Below are 18,558 nucleotides of genomic sequence, written 5' to 3'. Positions count from 1 at the left end.
GCTTAGCTCAGAGGGACTGGGCTCGGAGCTAGGGGTCAGGGCTGGGGGGGACGGGGTTCGGCGGGGCTGGGTGGCGCTGGGAGGGGAGGGGGGCCTGTTTCAGCATGGCCGGGGGGTTTCAGCCCTCAGCTATTTTCTTCGGAGTAATATGGCCCTCGCCGCTTTACGAGTTGTGCAGGCCTGCTCTAAAGTATGAATTGCAGCAGATTGACCCAATCCAGCGAAATCCATGGCTTTCTCAGCTACACAAAGCTGACCTTTCAGAAGAGAGGTAAGAGTCCACAAAAGGTACTCGGGAGTGTGTATAGTGCTTGAGTGTAGAATATAATAGTAGAAATGGGAAATCCAGGATCATTATTATATTGGAAGGGTCCTGCACTTGATCATTTTTGGAGGGGTTAATGAGCTTGTCCATGGGTTTTTTAACCTGATTATAAAGAGGAAGACGTAATAACTGAGCAGTCAGCAAGGGTGAAGTTCAGCTTTGGTCACAGCCATTTAAACTGGTCAAATTTTTCAAAAAAGGCTCCTACCTCATTTAATTGCTTTTGAATATTTTTTTTTTTTTTTACCCTTTATGAATTTAAGACTGTTGGTTACAAGATGTATCTAAGAATGGAGCAGTGGTAGAAACAATTCCCCCTGCCAGTTACTGTGGATTTGTAATATCACTCTCTCCCTTGTTGCTGTGAAAAATGCCTATACATGCCGGGGAGGAGGAGGAGAAAATGACTACACAAAGTTTAGTCAAAGGCACAAAGTAAACCAAAAAAATGCCTCTTAATCTTTTACTTACAGTAATCTTAACAGTTACTTGTGAAGACAGTAAATTAATCATTTAGAGAGGTGATGTTTAAGTGACAGTGTACCTTTAAAGTTCAATTCTAGCTGACTGACTAAAGCATCCATACTGCATTAGGACATCTGGGGACTCAATGAACATGCTCAGAATTTCCTGGCATCATTCCCAAGAACTAAGTTTGCTATAAATGGTGATCAGCTGGGGAAATCACAGATGACACCTCTGGAAAGAAGGTGGTTCTAAAACACTGAATCTGGCACTTCATGGCCACTGGAGAAGCAACAAAAGCTAGTTTTAGCCCGCACTGTTCTTCCCAGAAGTCTGGCAATACAGAACAGTACAAGTTGGTTGTAGACTAGCCAGAGTTTTATAGTAGCTTATAGTTTTATTCTTCCTGTTATAAAGTATTTTATGATATGCAACTAAATCAGTTCTTTCAACTCACATTTCTTCCAATTTAATAAGTGCTCATACTTTGTCTGAAGTTGCATACAAAGAGAATATACAGTGCTGATTTTAAACTCATATTTGCAGTTGCAAAAATGTTGGCAACATACTGTTCTTTTACAGACCAGCCTCTTGCATACATTTAAGAATTTTGGCTTTAATCCACACTGATTGGTGGAAAGATCTACAAAATGCCTACACACAAATGCAATTCACCATAACATTTCATAAAACTAGACACAACACAATGAAGATTCAGATAGCATTCCAGATCTGTGTGTTTGCAATGCAAAATGGAGTCCATTTTTTTTAAAAGTAAAAGCTTTGCCACATTTTAAATGATTTGTTTTGACTAGAATACTGATCTTTTACCAAGTAAATTATATTTTCAGAAGACCGAAATTTGCAAACATGCTAGCATTCTGTTGTACTTACAGATACTTCTGTATTTTTGTGGCTCTTAGTTTTGCAAGTTTCCACACTTACAAGAAGAGACATGAAATCGGATGCCTAGATTTCACATTAAGTTACTATTACTTGTGCCCATATTTCTATTAATTGTACTTTTAAACTATACTAGAACTTTACTGCAAAAATAAAAGACTTAATTCTGCCTTTAGCTGCAAAGGTGCAGTGTCATTGAAGCCTATAGTTTTGCAGTGATGTAACTGAGTGTAGATTTAGGCCAATTGTTTGTCTTAAACTACATGTTTCTGAATAGCAGTGTTGCAATTCTATAAACTACTTCAGGATTCTTTCCGAGTACATACTTCTAAACCTGACTTCCTTCCTTTAACCTGAGCTTTTACTTTTGATTTTCTTTCTTAACTGAGTGCTCTTGGCTCAGGAGTTGGGGACAGAAAGACCAGATAATTGAGGGGAAACTAGATAAATAACTTCATTTTATTTTCCAATCCAATCCACATGTTCTCTTTATGCAAAGAGAAGAGTTTGTGGCGCAGGATACAATCTGATTATAATGCAGTGGTATATTAACTATGGCAATTATAGATAACTTTTATAGTTGACTAAAGACAAGAATATGCTACTCATGCTAATACGTTGGTAAGGATCACATTTTCCAGAGCCACAAGTAATAGTAAATTACATTGTCTGCTACTGAACAGACATTCATACGTACTTCAACAAGCTGTGCTTTGTTAAGTCCTGGTCTGGTCTGTAACTTGAAGTGTCTTTTGTACCTTCGAAGTGTGTTTACTTGTAACTGATATAAGTCAACCTAGAAAGGAAGAAGAATATCATTAAAGTTAGCTGGGCTAAAGAGAGGATTAATTTGTTATTAATTGTAATGTACTTATGATTTAAAAGGTGAAGTAATAAACAAGTATGGAAATTAAGTTGAAGGCAGAAGCCTAGTTTCTCCACTTCTGGGATATGCATATGCTAAATATCATCCTGCTGACCCAGCCAGCCTTTAGTAGGCATTCAGCATAGAATAATGTTTTGAACTCATCTTCCCTCCTCTCCCCCAAAGACACTTAAAAGTAGAGTTAAGGCTTATTTCTTTGCTGAATGTCCACACCTTTTCTCCCTCTTAGGTGTGGAGAGTTGTATTTGGCACTAATTTGTGGGCTCAGCTCAGTTTCATTTTTTCATTCATAGTTTGACTTTAATATGACCAAGCAAAGGCATAATACTAGTCAATCATTAATGCAAGGTCAAGAACTGTGCTCACAGGATGCCTTATAGTAGTATTTCATTAGTCAAAACTTTGCAGACACGATGTACAAGAAATAGTACAGCTGTGCCATAACATCTGTGCAATAGGAGACTGAAAAAAACTAGCATGCTATAAGTTTCTTTAGTTTGGAGTGGCAGAAGAGAACAGTTGTTCATGATCTATGAATATATTGCCTCTACAGAGCCACAATGTAGTAGTTATGTGCATGGCCAGAGTCCCACAGAATTATTGTCCATCAGGAGTTAGCATCTCCTTAAGTCCTACATTTCATAGGCCATGGATATAAATACCCACACCTCGGCCCAGTGCTCCCTCAGTTTCTCTATTCCCAGAAGATCTATTTAGAGGGCACCACCTAGAGAACAAACATTACTATTAAGAAACCCCTTTTTTCTCTTTTCTGACTTGATCACCACACAGCCCCACTGTAGGAGATTAAGTAGCAGTAACCTCCCTGAGAAGATAGCAGGTCTTCTCAGTCAAACTAAGTGAAAATGATTGCAACACTGCCCTTCCAAAACCAACATCTTGATGTCATGAGAGCTTTGAAGTGATTAACTTAATACTATGAAGCAACCTTAATGATAGTTTTTAGGCTAAGTAGGCGAGCTCTTGCACACTTGGAAACTGGCCAAGCTTAGAATGGTGCCAGCCTCACAGCTCCTCCATAACCAAAGAATGGTGAAGAGGTGTGTCATTTGCCCCGTCTTCCCAGAATCAGATGCCTATGTGTTATATCTAGGGCCCTACCAAATTCACGGCCATGAAAAACATGTCACAGCCCATGAAATATGGTCTTTTGTGTGCTTTTACCCTATACTATACAGATTTCACAGATGAGACCAGCGTTTCTCAAATTGGGGGTCCTGACCCAAAAGAGAGTTGCAGGAGGGTTGCAAAGTTATTTGTGGGGGGGGGGGTTGCAGTATTGCCACCCTTACTTGGCCGAACGCCCAGCTCTGCAGGCAGCAGCGCAATACCGTACCATGCTATCCTTACTTCTGCACTGCTACTGGCGGTGGCTCTGCCTTCAGAGCTGGGCTCCCGGCCAGAAGCCGCCGCTCTCCAGCTGCCCAGTTCTGAAGGCAGTTGCTGCCAGCAGCAGTGCAGAAGTAAGGGCAGTAGTACCCCAACCCCTCCGCCCCCCCAATAACCTTGCGACTCCCCCACAACTCCTTTTTGGATCAGGACCCTTACAATTACAACACCATGAAATTTCAGATTTAAATATCTGAAATAATGAAATTTACCATTTTTAAAATCTTATGACTGTGAAACTAACCAAAATGGATCATGAATTTGGTAGGGCCCTAGTTATATCTGATTTGTCTAGGGGAGTCCCATTCCCCAAACCAGTATTTGATTTGAGAAGCCTTTACTCCACCTGAGTAGAAAGGCAGATTAAGCTTTCCACAAGGTTCCAGAAGCTAGCAGTGCTGGGGATACCTTTTCCATCAGTGAAAATGTGCAGAAGCCACTACAAAGAACTACTGGTCCTGAGAACTCAGGTGGAGGCCAAGGCATTCTAGGAGGACCCTTGATTTCGTATTCAAGAGACCACTGATGTAACAAGTGGAAGAACGTACAGCCACACACATCTAAGATGCATGATACCCATATGAGGAAAACCTGGGTAAGAAACTCTGGTGTTGTCAAGAGTTGACAACTGAGGCTCTTCAGATGTGTTCCTGACCTAGACTTCTTCTGGAAGTGCAGCTGCAGCAGTGTGGCAAGGGACTTGCTTTTTATGATCCAGAGAAATCCATAGCACAAGATCAGTTGCATCAAGAACTGCAGACTCCACAGGAAAACAAAAAAAATCAGTTTCTGAGTATATCAATTCTATGGTTCCATGAGCACTGTGGAGTCATCTATGCGATGCAGGAGTGTGGATGAAAAGGCAATTTTAGATAAAATTTTCTATTAACTGATTAATGGATCTTACAAAGAAGAGAAACAGGACTCAGCAAAAACGACAAAAGGGAGCTGCCCTCTTTCAGTCTAAGATCTTTGCCATACTACTAATGCCTGAAGACACTTTGGGTATGTCTACACTGCTATTAAACACCTGCAGCTGAACCATGTCAGCTGACTTGGGCTTGCGGGGCTCGTGTTATGGGCTGTTTAATTGCAGTACAGATGTTGGGGTCCGATCTGGAACCTGGGCTCTGGGATTCTCCCCTGAGCCCGAATGTCTACACTGCAATTAAACAGCACTGTTTAAGTCAGGGCCAGCCACAGGGGTTTAATTGCAGTGTAGACATACCCCCTCAGGACATATGGATTGCCAACAACACTTGAAGGAGCAAGTTCTGAAGCAGGGTCTTAAAAGTGCTTTTGGGGGCCTTTTGGAGAAAGTCTCACAGGGCTCCAGCTGAGTGCACTTTCCCAGGTAATGCCCATCTGAAGGATAGACGGGGGAAAAAGGGAGGAGGTGTTGCCTTATATATTAATAATGTACACACTTGGACTGAGGTGGTGATGGACCTAGGAGATGGAAGTTGAAAGTCTCTGGGTTAGGCTAAAAGGGGTAAAAAACAAGGGTGATGCCATGCTAGGAGTCTACTACAGGCCACCTAACCAGGTGGAAGAGGTGGATGAGGCTTTTTTTAAACAACTAACAAAATCATCCAAAGCTCAAGATTTGGTGGTGATGGGGGACTTCAACTATCCAGATACACCTCTACCTCAATATAAAGCTGTCCTTGGGAGCCAAAAAAATCTTACCGTGTTATAGGTGAAACCGCGTTATATTGAACTTGCTTTGATCCACCGGAGTGCGCAGCCCCGCCCCCCCGGAGCATTGCTTTACCGCATTATAGCCGAATTTGTGTTATATCGGGTCGCATTATATCGAGGTAGAGGTGTATATGTTGGGATAATAACACAGCAGAGCACAGACTATCCAATAAGTTCTTGGTAGGGCTGGCTCTAGGCACCAGCTTAACAAGCAGGTGCTTGGGGCGGCCAAGGGAGAGGGCGGCACCTGCGGCAATTCGGGGGCGGCAGGTCCCTCACTCCCTCTAGGAGCGAAGGACCTGCTGCTGAACTGCTGCCGCCGATCGCGGCTTCTTTTTTTTTTGCTTGGGGTGGCAGAAATGCTGGAGCCAGCCCTGGTTCTTGGACTGCATTGCAGAAAACTTTTTATTTCAGAAGGTTGAAAAAGCTACTGCGGGAAGCTGTTCCAGATTTGATTTTAACAAACAGGGAGGAACTCATTGAGAATTTGAAAGTGGAAGGCAGCTTGGATGAAAGTGATCATGAAATCATAGAGTTCACAATTCTAAGGAAGAGTAGAAGGGAGTACAGGAAAATAGAGACAACGGATTTCAGGAAGGCAGATTCTGGTAAGCTCAGAGAGCTGATAGGTAAGGTCCCATGGGAATCAAGGAAAAACAACTGAGGAGAGTTGGCAGTATTTCAAAGGGATACTATTAAGGGCCCAAAAGCAAGCTATTCCGCTGGGTAGGAAAGAAAGAAAATGTGGCAAAAGACCAGCTTGGCTTAACCACAAGATCTTGCATGATCTAAAAAAATAAAAAGGAGTCATATAAAAAATGGAAACTTGGACAAATTACAAAGGATGAATATAGGCAAACAACACAGGAATGCAGGGGCAAGATTAGAAAGGCAAAGGCACAAAATTAGCTCAAACTAGCTACAGGAATAAAGGGAAACAAGATGACTTTTTATCAATACATTAGAAGCAAGAAGAAGATCAAGGGCAGGGTAGGCCCACTGCTCAGTGAGGAGGGAGAAACAGTAACAGGAAACTTGGAAATGGCAGAGATGCTTAATGACGTCTTTGTTTCGGTCTTCACCGAGAAGTCTGAAGGAATGCCTAACATAGTGAATGCTAATGGAAAGCGGTTAGGTTTGGAAGATAAAATAAAAAAAGAACAAGTTAAAAATCACTTAGAAAAGTTAGATGGCTGCAAGTCACCAGGGCCTGATGAAATGCATCCTAGAATACTCAAGGATCTAATAGAGGAGGTATCTGAGCCTCTAGCTATTATCTTTGGAAAATTATGGGAGACAGGAGAGATTCCAGAAAACTGGAAAAGGGCAAATATAGTACCCATCTATAAAAAGGGAAATAAAAACAACCCAGGAAAGTACAGACCAGTTAGTTTAACTTCTGTGCCAGGGAAGATAATGGAGCAAGTAATTAAAGAAATAATCTGCAAACACTTGGAAGGTGGTAAGGTGATAGGGAATATCCAGCATGGATTTGTAAAGAACAAATCATGTCAAACCAATCTGATAGCTTTCTTTGATAGGATAACAAGTCTTGTGGATAAGGGAGAAGCGGTGGATGTGGTATACCTAGACCAGGGGTCTCAAACACACGGCCCGCAGGGTTCTTCCCTGCGGCCTGCCAGCTCCCCACTGCCCACCCCGGGCCGGATCCGGCCCCTCAGGGCTTTGAATCCGGCCTGCGGATTTGCCAACCCCATGGTGTTGAGGGCCCCGCGCTGCTCCGGGAAGCGTCCCTGTGGCCCTGGGGAGAGGGGGCGCAGAGAGCTTCGTGAACTGCTGTTGCCTGTGGTTACCTCCCCTGAAACTCCCATTGGCCGGGAACGGGGAACCGCGGCCAATGGGAGCTTCGGGGGAGGTACCTGTAGGCAAGAGCAGTGCAGGGAGCTCTCTGCTCCCCCTCCCCTCTGGGCCGCAGGGACACGGTGCCCGCCTCTTCCCGGAGCGGAGTGGCACGGGGCTGGGGCCAGCAGGGAGCCTACCCTGGCCCCGATGCGCGCCCCTGCCACCCCAGAGCCGCTCCAGGTAACCGGCGCCGGGCCAGAACCCAAACCCCTCCTGCACCACAACTCCCTGCCCTGAGCCTCCTGCCTGCACCCCAACCTCCTGCCACACCCCGCACTCCCTCCTGCACCCCAACACCCTGCCCTGAGGCCCCACCACACCCCATGCCCCTCCTGCACCCCAACCCCCTGCCCTGAGCCCCCTGCTGCACCCCGCAGGCAGGGGCAGGGGTGGAATGGGGGGGCAGGGCCAGGGACAGCGGGAGGCGGGTGATGCAGCCCTCGGGCCAACGTACGAGTCCTCATGTGGCCCTCCTGGTGATTCGAGTTTGAGACCCCTGACTAGACTTTAGTAAGGCATTTGATGTGGTCTCACATGATATTCTTGTCAATAAACTAGGCAAATATAACTTAGATTGGGCTACTATAAGGTGGGTGCATAACGGGCTGGATAACCATACTCAGAGTAGTTATTAATGGTTCCCAATCCTGCTGGAAAGGTATAACAAGTGGGGTTCTGCAGGGGTCTGTTCTGGGACCGGCTCTGTTCAGTAACTTCATCAACGACTTAGATATTGGCATAGAAAGTACGCTTATTAAGTTTGCAGATGATACCAAACTGGGAGGGATTGCAACTGCTTTGGAGAATAGGGTCATAATTCAAAATGATCTGGACAAGTTGGAGAAATGGTCTGAGGTAAACAAGATGAAGTTTAATAAAGAGAAATGCAAAGTGCTCCACTTAGGAAGGAACAATCAGTTTCACACATACAGAAGGGGAAGAGACTGTCTAGGAAGGAGTACGGCAGAAAGGGATCTAGGGGTTATAGTGGACCACAAGCTAAATACGAGTCGACAGTGTGATGCTGTTGCAAAAAAAGCAAACATGATTCTGGGATGCATTAACAGGTGTGTTGTGAGCAAGACACGAGAAGTCATTCTTCCACTCTACTCTGCGTTAGGCCTCAATTGGAGTATTGTGTCCAGTTCTGGGCACCGCATTTCAAGAAAGAGGTGGAGAAATTGGGGAGGGTCCAGAGAAGAGCAACAAGAATGATTAAAGGTCTAGAGAACATGACCTATGAAGGAAGGCTGAAAGAATTGGGTTTGTTTAGTTTGGAAAAGAGAAGACTGAGAGGGGATATGATAGCAGTTTTCAGGTATCTAAAAGGGTGTCATACACAGAAGGGAGAAAACTTGTTCATTTTAGCCTCTAAGGATAGAGCAAGATGCAATGGACTTAAACGGCAGCAAGGGGGGTTTAGGTTGGACATTAAGAAAAAGTTCCTAACTGTCAGGGTGGCTAAACACTGGAATAAATTGCCTAGGGAGGTTGTGGAATCTCCATCTCTGGAGATATTTAAGAATAGGTTAGATAAATGTCTATCAGGGATGGTCTAGACAGTATTTGATCCTGCCATGAGGGCAGGGGACTGAACTCGATGACCTCTAGAGGTCCCTTCCAGCCCTAGAATCTGTGAATCTATTAAATGAAGAACATAGCAAGTCAAGATGAATGCCTTTTAAACTCCATTTTCCTACATTAATCTGCCATCTCCTGCAATGTTAGAAATCATGGGAATTAAGTATGCCCTCTAACTGCCAATTCCTACTCAAAAATAGTTCTGCTACTGCATGGCTAAGCACATGGCTCCTACACTGGGAATCTGTGGAGAAAATGTCATGAAGGAGAAATCTTTATCAAAGTTAAAATTGGTATAGATATAATTCCAACTTTCCTTTCTGGGAAAAATACTGTGTGTAAAACAAAATGAAAACATATCTATCAATTAGATTATATATTTTAATATCTTAGAATATATAATTATATTACAACTAATACAGAAATATTAACATATTACATAAATATTAATGAAGTGCGTGAAACAGGAGCTCTCTCCCGCCCCTTGAACAAATTAACATTGGAAAAAATTGCATTAACACAGACTTGGTAGCAATCAAGAACAAGCTTTACATGAAAATAGCCAGGACAACTATTCAGCTACCTCTGGAGTGTCGATGTCTTGCACTGGTGAGTCACCATCATCATCACTGCCTTTTCTCTTTCTTCTGTTTCGCACACTCTGAATTAAGTTTTTGTGGAAGTCACAAATATAAAGATGTCTTGCCTAAAAAAGTAGCAATGTATGTTTTAAACACAATTCCACACTAGTCTAACATCCAGGAAATACAAGATAATGCAAATTACACGTTGCAGTAATTTACCATGAAATATATCCATCAAGAGGTTCTGGTGACATTAACTAGAGTTTAAGAATTCTGCTTCTACCAGAACCCACAAGATAAAATTTGGTATGCTATAACTTACTGCATCCCATTTGGCCTAGAAAACTCCTTGTATCACTGTACTGCTGCAGTGAGTCAATTCAAAATTGGTATTAACAGGCTGTAGAGAGAGCCAAGTACAGCCCTCTGACATTACTCATCAGAATGCAGGGAATGGGGTATGAAAATTACTTTGCAGTTCTGTTAAATGGACAAAAAAGCAAGATTTCAGCAGTCTCACTTTCCTTAGTTTTACTTCCACCGTCCATGAAAAGTCATTGTAAATAAAGGACTTAAACATCTATTTTTTTTTTAATTTCCTTTTTCTAGGAATTAGCTCATTTTGAGGTTAAGTGCCTAAATACTTGAAAAAATCGGGCAAGAAGTTCTTTTATAGAGGAAATATATACATACACATAGGGCTAATGTGCACCAGTAGCTCCCACTGGCTTCAACTGGAGCTGTGGGGGTGGGAATCAAGCACTCAGAAAGTTAAATTTGGGATGATAAAAACAAATTGGAGGCCTAAATGAAATTTCTTTACATATATATAAACCGAAACATTGGAGTCCTAAGCTTTTCCTTTTGTTAATACAAAAGAGCTTTCTTTGCCCATTTAGAGTTCGCTTAAGTTTACTTCACAAGAGCTCTCTCATAAACCATGATTCAAAGAGAAAGCTCCTAACCGCCAACAGAAGCACAAATACAAATTAGCAACCATTTTTCCCAAACCCATTTTTCCCATGAGTTTACACAATCTCTTGAGGGTGGTAACTGTAACAAGCATATTAGAAGCCCCTTTTTGGGCCAGCATCTCTTAACACTTCTGCTGTGTCAAGTAAAAATAAATCGCCTTTTCAAATACTCGTGCATTTCAGTATTCATTAGGGAAGGAAGCCGGCAGACATTTGCTCTGCAGATTAACACTGCTCCGAATCTTAGAAATCTATCTGTTACCAAAGGGTGTTTCTTTCTCAGCAGACTGGGGAAGGGAGACGGGGGCTTGTCCTGCCTGCGCACAGTGACACAAGCTTGTGGCGATTTCTCGTACAGAGGAGCACTACGAAGAGCCTGATGGCTGCCAAGCGGAAGACACGGTGGCAAAGAGAGACGCGCAGCATTACAACACGCGGCGGAACGGCCAAGTGTGCTGCCCTCACTAGAGTCAGCCACACAAATGTGCAGAGTCCCTGCTCTGGAAGGGCGGCGGGGGGGGACGTGCAGCCCCCAGCTTCTCCTGCAGTAGGGGGGCAGCCGGACAAACAGCTTCCCTCTGGAATACCAGCCTGACTTTTCCGGAGGGAGAAGAAGGGAAGAGGAAGAAAAAGCAGGAGTCTCTTTCCCCTCCTCCCCCATTACACTGAGCAGAAGCAGTTTAAGCTTCACTCACTCTTCCAGCGTCAGCCGACCGTACCAAGGGCAAAGCCCAACACCGTTTAACACAGAAGTCTCACACTCGCTGCGGCGCGGAAGGGGGAAGTAGTTTAAGCCTTTGTGGGGGTGACTCTTGAGGCTGGAGTAGGGCTCCGGAGTGGGGGTGAGCTATTGTGCAGTGCGCCCTGCGCGGAGAGCTGCAACGCGGCGCCTCAGACACATTGTCCCGTCAATAGCGATAACAGAAGCCCCAAGGCGCTTCCCCGATACCCCCACACGGGAGGGCTCCCACCAGCCGCGGATCTCCTTGCCTTGGGGGCGCTCGGGGCCGGTGACCCCGCAGGAGTAGCCGTGATCGCCTGCCACGATGAGCGCACTGCAGGAAGAGAGGGGACTCACTCACCGGCCGGCCCCGACTGCCCCTTACGCCCGGCCCCGGGCACCCTCCCTCTGCCCCAGAGGCGCGCAGCGGCAGCGGACTTGGGGAGGGGGTTTCCCGTCACTTACGCTCTTGTCCAGCTCGATCTTCACCTTCTTCTGTGAGATGCTCTTCTGGATCCTCTTGCTGAAGCTGGCGTTACCGGCGGCTCGGCTGCACCTCTCACCTTCCTCTCGCAGGCAGCACAGCTGCCCAGCCCCAGGGCCAGCACCACCGGGGGGCCCTGCGGAACCGGCGGCGGCGGCGGCACCTGCGGCAGCGCCAGGACCTAACCCCGGCGCCGGCACCTCCACGGTGGCGGCTGCATTGGCCACAACAGCAGCAACGACGGTGGCGGCGACAGCATCCCCCCCTCTCTGGGTCACCTCTTCGGGGGCGAACCCGTTCATTGCCCCAGCAGTGTCCCGATCCCAACAGAGGAAGCCACCGACCCGCCCGGGCTCCTCACCCGCCTGCGCCGCCCCTTTGTCCGGCAGAGGAGCAGGATCCGTCCCTGCCGCCCGGACTGAATCAAACTTCCCCGCTGTCTGTGCGCTTGGCTGCAAGGGAGGGATTTAAACCTGCCCCATCAGCAGCCGCCCCTGAGAGAGGCAGCGTCCCCTGCAGGGGGCACGATCCTCCCCTTGAGGGTCACCTCCGTCCCCCTGGCTCCCGGCAGACAGAGCCCCCGCAACAGGGGGCACAACCCCTCCCCCAAGGGCAAACAAGGGCTCCTTCAAGGGGCACAGCGAGATCTCCGCTCGGCCCCCCTCCACTCGAGTCGGGGCCCGAGGCTGCTGGGGGACTCCCTGCGGCGGCCAAGCGCCTCACTCTGTAAAAGCCACGTCCATCCCCCGGGTCACCCCGCTTCCTCCTTCCCCCACTGTCATGTGGGGACTTTTCAGCTGTTTCCTATGTAACAACAGCAGCACCCAGCCTGCGGCTCCGCTCCGCAATGCGCATGCGGGCTCCCCCCTCAGGGGGCTCATGGGAGCTGTAGTTTCTATCATTGCAGCGTCGGCAAGGGCGGGGAGGGCTGAAAAACTACAGCTCCCCAAATGCACCACGCGAGTAAGGCTTGCGGTGGGCCTGGAGGGCCGCTGTAGACGTTTATGAGGCTGCCCCCCCCATCTGATGGGGGCGGGGCAAGATTGGTAACTGCGTTCTCCGCTGAACAGGCGAGAGTCCTCTCCTCAGTCCTCGTCAGCCCTGGAGGTGGCGCAGCGCTGGGCCCTGCTACTGCTCTGCTTCCTCAGTCAAAAACTGGCAGAGCAGCAGCCGTTAAGATTTGAAATACGAGCCGCTCGCGCCCTCCCCCCATAAAGCCCCTTCTCAGCGGCGCTGGCTGAGCCTAACCCCCTGTTCCCTGTCCGGAACAAGGTCCCTACGCGCCGCTGCTGCCAAAGCGGCTCGGCTCGGCCCAGCCCGGCAGCAGACCCATCTCTGTCTCGTGGTTTGCGCTGGCGGGCGGAGGTGCTGTGTGTGCGGCGGTTATTCCGGGTGGTGGTGGGATGAGTGAGGCCTTGCGTGAGAGGCGGGGAAATGACTCCCTGCGCCCCACGGCGGCTGCCGCTTGGTACCATCAAGCAACAGGCAACTCTGTCCTTTGGGAGCTGCGCTTCCCCTCCCCGCGCCGAAGGCGTTTCGCTGGCCAGCCACGGCCATGTTTGCACGCGGGCGCCTCGGGGCTGCAGAGCTGCCTGCTGTGCGCGCGGTGACTAGCTCCCCTGCTCCACCGATGTGTGAAAAGGGGCTCGCTCGAGTGAGACAGCCCTTGCTCCTGCAGCGCCCCTGCTCGTAGTTACCCCCAGAAAAGGCAGGAGAGCTTTTGTCTCCCAAACGACACCGCATTCGCGTGCCAGGTCAGCGGCGCACAAAGCAACTGCAAGCCTGAGAGCGCGATTTCCATTTCTCAGCGCGTTTTTCTCTAGTGCTGTCGTGGCGCACAGATCTCACCGGCGGGTCGCTCCAGGAAGGTTTTTAGAACTTCTTTCTACAAAACCCTTTCCCCCGACCTAGCTCTCCTTTTTGTTTTGTTTTGCCCCAGTTCTCTGGGGATAAAGGCTGGAGTATATGTCTGGTTTGGACGGTGGCGGTAGAACTCAGGAAATTGCAGTGTCACTTCTTCAAATGAGAGCAGGTTGACAGCTCTAAACTTAGCCTATGATTGTGCCTGTGTTGACAGAGAATGATTGGTCCTTACTCTTGTTGATAGCTTAATTTGGAAAGCAACTAGATAACACTATTGAAATTGAGGAATAAGGGTCAATGTAGTTTTTATAATTAAAAGGGACTTTAACAACAACAAACTTAGTCCATTTCTTGGCCTGTCATTTTCCTAGATCTCCCTTGCCACTAGTAGGAACATTTCTATTGCAGTAACAGTTTTTTCTATTAGTACAGAGTTTCTCTTTACAGAACTTACAATTAAATTAAATTTTCTGCTCAGTGTATTGTCAAGCATGATGGAGAGGTCAAAATTCAAGACTGACTTCAAAAGGAGGAACAATTAAAATGGAGGTAATGAGCAGTAAGGGTAAAAGCATTTGTTCAAAACAAATCTAATGTCAAAACTATAAAAGTACATAAAAAAAGGTTAATTAACATATAAGCATTTAATAGTTCAGTTTTCTCTGGCTGAGGGATAGAGTGAAGGGCCAGACTTTGACCTACTGTTTTTCTTCATGTGTTTGCACAGCCCATGGTAATGAGTTTTCCCCTCAGATAAATGGGGATTTATATTGACCATAGGCAAAGAAGTGTGAGTTTAGTCATTGAAACATTAATTCAGTTGTATTAATTACAGAGTATTCAATAGTTACCAAATCAAAACAAGTAGAGTGATTGAGAGGTCAGAGAGTGATTTGAGGAGACAGGTCCTGTGTAAGCTACAATTCTGAGTCAGGGAACCTGATTATAACTATTCCAATCTGCCGTGCAGATGGGATTTTAATCTGATAACCTGGTATTACAGAACATGGTTAAGGTCCCACCTAGACTGGATTTGAAACTGTTGTAATAATCACATAATAACTGAAATTCAGTTGGGCCTGTAGACATGTCAATTACATGGAAGGAATGTGTCAAAGACTGAAGGAGAGTTAATAGAAAACAGTTAGGAAGCTGGTTTAGTCAATCTAGTGGGCTGATATAAGGCTGGGAGTCAAAAGACCTGGGCTTTATTCTATATTCTGCCACTCTGTGGACTTGGGCTTTTCTGTGCCTCAGTTATCTCATCTTTAATATGGGGATAATAAAGGCTACATTTGTAAAGAAGTTTGAGCACAGAAAGCCCCTCATTAAGGAAAAAAAAGGAATGTATAGGATAGCAAGCATATAAGGATAATAAGGATAAGGGTGGGTTCCAGGAATCCTCCCTTAGCAAATTTTGGGATACTAATTGCAATTTCCTGCATTTTAGACACTGTTCCACAATAAGTGGCCAGTATGCCATGGTGCTGAACTCAGTTGCTTCATGAGCATGGAGAGGTTCAGTCACGTTCAACAGTGGTTGAGGGTGGGGGTAATACTCTCTGACACGTGTTCTCAGACATGGTGGAAAAATCAAATCTAGCATAGTCATTATTACTCTGCATGGTTTTGCCTATGTTCATTGCCAAACCATATCTGAAACTGATTTAGCTGTAAGAGTGTTTAAAATTATTTCAACTTGGAGTCCCAATCCAGCAGTAAGCTCCATATGGCTGGACTCATGAGCCTGCATGGAGCTCACTTACCCTTGACCGATGACCCTCAACCAAATACTGTCATACAGAAGCCACCTGAGCAAGAGAGCTGCAAAGGTCAAGACATGCAACAACCTTCTCAGCAAACTGTCTGGTTCTTTATGGGGAGCAGGTGCTCCAACACTAAGGACCTCAGCCCTTGCCATCTGGTATTTAGTAGCAGAGTACTGTGCACCAGTATGGAGTCAGTTGACACACACCAAACTTGTTGATGTGCAACTCAACTCAACAATGCACATTATCACAGGAATTCTCTGACCCACTCATCTTCCATGACTTCCAGTTCTGAGGCACATTGCTCCCCCTTACATCAGGAGAGATTGCAGCTGGCGAGCTGCTTGAGAATGTATGTTCAATGACCCTTTTAACCCACCAGCTACACGTCTTTCATTGCAACACCATGGTGGTTGAAGCTGCCATGAAAGGATGTGACAGCAGAGTCCCTGTGGTGGGAAAACTGGTACTTAACACCAACCACCAATCAGTTCCTCATCATAGACCCTACTGCTCATCTTCCAGCTTCGACCTGCCATATCGTCAATGGGTCCTTCTTAACTGATTCCAAACTGGGCAAGGACTTTGTACAGCCAACCGGCACCATTGGGGTCTTTGAGACAATCCACGCTGTAGTTGTGATGCAGATCAAACGATACACATTGTTGAGGAATGCCCAGTAACCAAAATCAACGATGGTTTCCAAGAGCTCTACTTGGCCACTAAGAACGCTATTGCTTGGCTCTGTGAATACTCAAATGCTAAATAAATAAATCAGTGAAGCTTGCTGCAGGATTAGGGCTTTGGTTTTCAAACATTTCAAAGTTTAGCGTAGACAGTGTCGAGGGATTCCATTAGATAAAAGTTGATCCAAGTTTAAAATTTTATAAAATTATAATCTTTTGCAATACTTGAGACCAATAGTAATATTTCCATGTAATTTTAAAAAACCCTGTGGAAATTTTTTAAAAATAAACATGCTTAGCAAATTGTACATATCAAACACTATAGCAATCTGCTAATGCATAGAAATTGAATAGAAACAAGACTGAACTGGATGAGCCTGATTGGATAGTTCACTGCTCACAGGTACACTGCGGCACCTGCACCACACCCCTCTGAGTTCAGTGTTGTTCTGCAGGGTAGCAGGGGCAAGGTGAGTTGCAGGGCTGAATCTTAAGATGATACTGCTATCACAGGCAAGGAAATTTGTTTTTGTAAAAATATATTATTTTTAACCTGACAGGATACCCTTTTAAACAACTGAAGATTAACATCTTCCCTTTTTAGGTCCTGGAAAGTTTATTCTTTGGAAGCCCACTCATACATTATGCTGCACCTAAGGGTGCCACAGAATGTTACTGGAGGGTGGAACCAGCCTATTGGAGAGTGGTTAGGGTAGGAAGGGAAATCAGAGACGTTTATTTTTGGATATATTATTTATTGCATTTGTTTTATTTTCTAGTATTAAGATTATAAAATTGATTTTTTTAAACCCACTCCAAATACTTAAAAAAAAAAAAAAAAAAAAAAGCAGGGTCCTATGGTGACCTGTGGTAAGTGACATGATAGCATTGAGTGGAATGTCAGCTGTAGTCTAGTCTTAATGGGCTCTGAAACAAAAAAGTAAGTTTATAGACTGAATTCCCTTTTGATGTAGGGCATTCAGTACCTAACACTTAACTTTTGCTGAAGTAGTTTTAAAATATTAAGTGCCATCCCTTCTGCGCCGTCACATTCCCTTCCTCCTTCCCATTCCACCCTCCTCAGTGGGCTTTCCTTCCTCTAACTTTTGAACCCCTGATCTTTCTCCCAAGTGAAACCTGTCTAAACATAGGACCCAGTCCCCAAGGTGAAATAACCCTTAGCACTTGTCTACACACAGTTTTTGTGCCACTTTCACTATATAGGTTTGAAACCAGTATAGTTAAAGATGTACAGCCTTCCAGTGTGAAAAATTTAGCATATACAGGTGCAGATCCCAGTATATCTTATTCCTGTATAATTTAGTTATTATTGTTAAAATAATCCACATCCTTATCTAAAATAGTTAAATTGTTACAATAAAAATGTGTGTAAACCAGGGCTTTGTCAGTGATCCAGTTGATCTGATGTGTTCCTTTTTGTTAGTCCTCTGCCTTATATTTTGTACATTAACAGTGTTTATGTAAGATATGGTTTTATTAAAAGATTGAAAGCTGTAAACAAGGTCCAAAAATAAACATTGTATTTTAAGAATAATCTAGGTGTTACAGGATTAAAACTGATAAGCCTGAGTACTGTAAAACCTTGGAAGAGTTGTGTACATACCCATTACTATTTGTAGCAATTCAGTCTTTGAATGTGCCATTATACTTTGTCAAAACAGGCTCCAAGGTCCTTCTAGTAAATGGCTTCATTTTTATGTGCAGAGAAGAGTAAAATAGTTATCAGTTGGTGTAAAAAAAAAAAAAAAAAAAGAGGAAAAGTCACATGCAAGCAAAATATTCTTGTTTGGAAACTAATTGAATGCAAAAGTGTCGCAATTAAATTTTGTATTAATAAAGGATGACAAATTACTTTGCTTTATGAAGCAGATATAGAAGCTAAGGGGTGTATTTTCAAACATAACGCCACACAAATATGTGGGCAAACCTCCAAATTTGCATAGGGTGTCCAGGCTAAATTTGATATATTCTCACCCTCAGAGCCTCCAAAGTGAAAGATTACTTGATGCACATTCATTGATATTACAGTGTAGGATTTTGAGGTTACTATTTCAGTGGTCATTTACCTATCTCTTGTTTTCCTTGACATTTTGTTACATACTGTTATGTTCATCCTAAGGCCATGTAGAGTCACAGAAGAATACCAGAGAATATTCTCTCCATTTCTTTCAATTACAGGGAAACACTATCTGGAGCATATAGTGAAAATACTATAAGTTTTGTTATAGTAACACAATATAATTTGGCCGTTAATATTCAATATAAGGTACAACAAAGTCTCAGTCCAGCACTCTTCTTTTTTCATTCCTGCTCCCTTTTTTC

The 18,558-nt window shown here is 44.9% G+C and overlaps 1 protein-coding gene across 2 annotated transcripts in view; it reads right to left on the bottom strand.

Annotated features, from left to right (window-relative positions):
- The window catches only part of SAP30 (Sin3A associated protein 30), a 14,352-nt gene extending 1,484 nt beyond the window's left edge, over positions 1-12,868 (bottom strand). The window contains exons 1-3 of one of the 2 annotated variants that reach the window (XM_034771866.1): positions 11,879-12,868; positions 9,718-9,840; positions 2,391-2,489 (exon numbers count right to left, since the gene is read on the bottom strand). In XM_034771866.1, the coding sequence (XP_034627757.1) occupies positions 2,391-2,489; positions 9,718-9,840; positions 11,879-12,199 (543 nt within the window). In that variant the 5' untranslated portion in view covers positions 12,200-12,868. Of the gene's footprint in view, positions 1-2,390; positions 2,490-9,717; positions 9,841-10,954; positions 11,382-11,878 lie in introns of those variants that run through there. The other variant, XM_034771865.1, reaches the window with a different exon arrangement.
- Positions 12,869-18,558: the final 5,690 nt, after the last annotated feature.

The sequence above is a fragment of the Trachemys scripta genome, chromosome 5 (assembly GCF_013100865.1).
Source record: "Trachemys scripta elegans isolate TJP31775 chromosome 5, CAS_Tse_1.0, whole genome shotgun sequence".
Lineage (NCBI taxonomy): Eukaryota > Metazoa > Chordata > Testudines > Emydidae > Trachemys > Trachemys scripta.
The sequence above is the reverse complement of the archived record's forward strand: the minus strand, read 5'-3'. Positions and strand labels throughout refer to the sequence as shown.